General features: G+C 37.9%; 1 protein-coding gene across 1 annotated transcript; it reads left to right on the plus strand.

Moving 5' to 3' along the window:
• Positions 1-1,548: 1,548 nt before the first annotated feature.
• LOC138865825 (uncharacterized) lies at positions 1,549-2,689 on the plus strand. Its single transcript, XM_070137161.1, has 2 exons — positions 1,549-1,606; positions 1,712-2,689. Exons 1-2 carry the CDS (start codon positions 1,559-1,561, stop codon positions 2,552-2,554), a joined length of 891 nt encoding a protein of 296 aa, XP_069993262.1. The 5' UTR covers positions 1,549-1,558; the 3' UTR covers positions 2,555-2,689.
• Positions 2,690-5,000: the final 2,311 nt, after the last annotated feature.

A 5,000-nucleotide genomic window follows, 5' to 3' on the forward strand; every position in this document is an offset into this window, starting at 1 on the left:
TATATATCCACACATAAATATGTAAATACACACACACACACACACACACACACACACACACACACACACACACACACACACACACACACACACACACACACTCATATATATATATATATATATATATATATATATATATATATATATATATATATATATATATATATATATATATGTATATATGTAAATGTCTATGCAATTATGCATATCTATGTAAATATGAATGCATATATGTAAGAGTATATATATATGAACATGCATACATATATGTACATACACACACACAGTTATAGAAATATATACATGAAAACACACACACAAACACATACGCCATTTATATATATATATATATATATATATATATATATATATATATATATATATATATATATATATATATATATATATATATATATATAATACACACACACACACACACACACACACACACACACACACACACACACACACGCACACACACACACGGATATATATGTATATATGTTTATATATAGATATAGAAATATACACTCGCACATGCATATATACACATAATGTATGTATGTGCATTATCATACACACAAGTACACATGTATAAGTACATATATACATGCGCCTATGCGCACGCATATCCATACACAATACTATGGCAATGGTCCATTGGTGAAAGCACATACCACCGACCAACGTGGGCCCGGGTTCAAATCTCTGGAACAGCAGATTAAATGCCTTCGCACCGCCTGTTTGCTCAACCCAGACCACGTGGCAAGGAAACGAGATATTACCTTGAGCGGTCAAACGCAAGTGTCGAGGTTGAATTCGCTGCTGTGGCTCACGTGTTGGTGTTAGGCCACAATTGACCATGAAGGGTATCCAATTAGGGATCCTTAGTTAAGATTTGAAAAAGTCTTTGTAATTTATAATATTAATGTTCATATACATTATGTATGCTCCCCCCCCCCCCCCAAAAAAAAAGGTTAAACGCAGGTGGCGCAGGTGAATTTCCCGTTGTGACTCACGTGTTACTGTTAGACCGCAATTGACGATGAAGGGTATCCAACAATGCGCCCCCAATTATGTTTTTAAATAAGTCTGTGTCATGCAGTGTCAGAATATTAATGTATATATATCATTTATCAGGTTCCAAAATAAGAATTAAGAGATACGACATGGGGGGGGGGGATATACCCCTTTCTATCTATTCATTCTCTCTACCTTTCCCCCTTCTCTCTTTCCATATCTCTATCTGTCATTAAGATACCTTGCCCCTTGCTCTATCTGAAGCATAAAAATGGTTAATATCTCTCAAATACCGAAACGCATATTCCAAGCATTTCATATAATGAACAAGTAAAACACAACTTTTCCTCTTCCAGCTAATACACATTTTGATTATCTTAAGAGAATGGCCAACATAGATAATCTGGAAATATCTTTTCTTTCCTTGCCCGTGCATGGAAACAGTAATCTATGCATTATAGAAAGGAAAGACCTTGCCTCGACCAATATGTAGAGTGGAGGAGGAGCATCAGTAACTGATATAGAATATATACAGTGTATGGCCTGTACTGGACACAAGTCATCGTCTGTCAACATGAAGCTCCTGGTGTTTATTACTTCTATAGTACCATGTAATATGCAAATGTTTTACAGTAATAGCACATTGCGATGGTCCTTGAGTAATAACTGAAAAATGATTTCGTTTTTATAGGTCCTAGTATTCGTGGCTGCCGTGTCTGCTGCCCCACTCGGCTATGACCTACAACCACCCTCTGGTCCATATTTTCATCATGGTTTCTGCGCTCACGGATTAGTGCCACACGTGGATGGTAGTTGTGTTACTCCTCATGTATATCAACGGGCATTTATCTACGACGCTCCAAGAAGGGTAAACTATTTTAGGCGGCCACACTACATTCCGCAACCTAAAGTGGAACGCAATGTGGTTTTCGTGAGGCTGCCTGAAGATGACCAGGGACCTGATCCAATCATCGTACCTCCTCCACAGCAGCAACAGGTCGTGTACGTACTTAACAAGCAAACGGAGGAGGACCAGCGAGTGATCGAAGTGCCAGCACCGCCGCCGACGGAGCCCGAAGTGGTGTTCGTGAACTATGAAGAAGGTGAGAACCCGATTCTTCCCACCGGGGAAGACCTCCACTCGGCACTGACTACGGCCTCTCATGGCGTGGGTCATGTTGTGGAAAGTACAGGAATCGGAGGTGGAATCACTGGTTTCGGTAATGGAATTGGACACTCCACTGGGCACAGTTTCGCACACAGTGCTGGTCGTGCCTTCGAAGATACTTTTGGCATCGGTATCAGAAACCACAATCTTCCTGCAGATGATTACTCTACTCATACAAGCCATCACTCAACCCATGCAAACCACCACTCTACTCACACGAGTCATTTTTCTACTCCAGTTAGTCACTATACAACTCCCAGAAGCCAGTACTCGACCCCTGCAATCCACTATACTACTCCCAGAAGCCATTACTCAACCCCTACAAGTCATTACACAACGACTTCTAGTCTCTACACCACTCCATAGAGATAGTTCTTTCAATAGATGATCTGGACTACAACGATAAGTCTATATAGAATTCTGCATATGCACACTGACATGCGATAGAATTATAGATTTTACATTCACATACTGTACAAAAATGCAATTGACTAAAGAAAGTATAAGTTTACATTCCCTCTGTATTTCAGTAATTTTCCTCAATCCTATCCATGCACTGAAACTACAACATGCATTATTTATATTTGCCATGCTGTACAAAAGATTACTCTTTCTATATAGATTTATATATGTGAAAGTAATCCTGATAGTAATAATGCCTCTCGGTATGTTAGAAGTACCTTCTGGTTCATATTTCACTGTATGGGATAAGTTATTAAGCCATAGAAGACGGCATTTCCACTCAAAAATAATTATACAGTATATAAGTTAAAATCTTTTCACACCCCTGATTGTGGGATATTTGACTTTTCTCATCTTGCGGGAAACAACTGGGATGTCATTATTTGTAAAAAAAAAAAAAAAAAAAAAAAAAAAAAAAAGGTTTTCTTTTGAATGAATTTCGAATAAGTGAGGAAATTTCGAAAGTAGGATCACAAGTTTGAGAATACATTATGTTTGAATACGCTTGCACCCTGGGAACTGTATATGATCTCATTCTTTTTATCATTATTACTTTCTGATAAAACAAAAATGTGGAGTTTGGTAACAGGAACAGAAGGAACGCACTGCCGCCATATCTAGCAGAAATCGAAAGGACAGAATTTAAAAGGGAAAGGTAAGTGTATCCGGCAGTTTCTTGGATGGCAAAAGTACGAATATTACTCTTAAGAAATGCACTTTAGTTAGTAGATAAAAAGCACACCCACACCCACCCACATAGAGACATATATCCACACATAAATATGTAAATATACACAAACAAACACACACACACACACACACACACACACACACACACACACACACACACACACACACATATATATATATATATATATATATATATATATATATATATATATATATATATATATATATAATACGTGTGTGTGTGTGTGTGTGTGTGTGTGTGTGTGTGTGTGTGTGTGTGTGTAAATGTATATGTAATTATGCTTATCTATGTAAATATAAATGTATATATATACATGTATACATATATGTATGAAGTGGTGTTCGTGAACTATGAAGAAGGCGAGAACCCGATTCTTCCCACCGGGGAAGACCTCCACTCGGCACTGACTACGGCCTCTCATGGCGTGGGTCATGTTGTGGAATGTACAGGAATCGGAGGTGGAATCACTGGTTTCGGTAATGGAATTGGACACTCCACTGGGCACAGTTTCGCACACAGTGCTGGTCGTGCCTTCGAAGATACTTTTGGCATCGGTATCAGAAACCACAATCTTCCTGCAGATGATTACTCTACTCATACAAGCCATCACTCTACCCATGCAAACCACCATTATCCTCATTTTCCTACCTCAATAAGTCATTATACTACTCCTAGAAGCCAGTACTCGACCCTTGCAACCCATTATACTATTCCCAGAAGCCATTACTCAACCCCTACAAGTCATTACACAACTCCTAGTCTCTATACCATTCCATAGAGATAGTTCTTTTAGTAGATGATATGGACTACAATGGCAAGATTTTACAGAATTTTATATATGTACACTGATACACGTAATACATTTTACATTCATATACTATGCGAAAACATATATTGGCGCTTTTACCGAATGAAATAAAGATTCACTTTACATTCTTTTCCCTATTTTTGCTATTTTCCTCTAATTCATACGCTAAAAGAACAGCATGCATATTCTCAGTATGCCTTCTATTTACAGAACCTCACATGCGAAAATTAATTTTGGTAAAGATCATGCTCGTAATAGTGATATCACAATAATTCCACGTATCATATTTAAAGTATTTACTGATGCAGATATCACCGTATCAGAGTCAGTAGTTAATAGAAAACGGCCGTTTTAGCAAGGTTTTACTCAAACACAGAATGCACAGTATATTACTAAAATCTCTTCAAATCTCTCTTAAAAGTTCCAGAAGGGTAAACCAAAGTGAAAAATTCCCGTCTATAAGTACAAGAACATTCAGTGGGGAAGAAAGTTATTTCAGTAACAATATGACCAAAAGTCTTTGTGAGAGAAAAGAAATAAAAAACGTTTTACCGGAAGGATGTAAATCCTTGAGAGCACAAAGGAGACTTTCGCTTTCACTGTTCTCAGGAGATGTGTGGATAGAACCGCCATAAACGTAATTAACGGTGCAAGGGCATGCCACTCCTTAGTAGACTTGGTTGTTTTGCTCTAGGGAATAATTATCACAGCTTTTGGGCAACATTCCAAACTTTTGAGAAGCATACGCATAAACATTCACACACGATGAATCGGAGGTGGAATCACTGGTACCTGTAATAATATCGGTAATTGGATACTCCACTGGGCAC

The sequence above is a fragment of the Penaeus vannamei genome, chromosome 22, assembly GCF_042767895.1.
Source record: "Penaeus vannamei isolate JL-2024 chromosome 22, ASM4276789v1, whole genome shotgun sequence".
In the NCBI taxonomy this organism is placed as follows: Eukaryota; Metazoa; Arthropoda; class Malacostraca; order Decapoda; family Penaeidae; genus Penaeus; species Penaeus vannamei.

Coding starts and splice junctions, on each gene's coding strand:
- LOC138865825 (XM_070137161.1), top strand. CDS start 1,559: ATGGCCTGTACTGGACACAAGTCATCGTCTGTCAACATGAAGCTCCTG. Junction 1,607..1,711: donor CTGTCAACATGAAGCTCCTG/GTGTTTATTACT, acceptor TCGTTTTTATAG/GTCCTAGTATTCGTGGCTGC.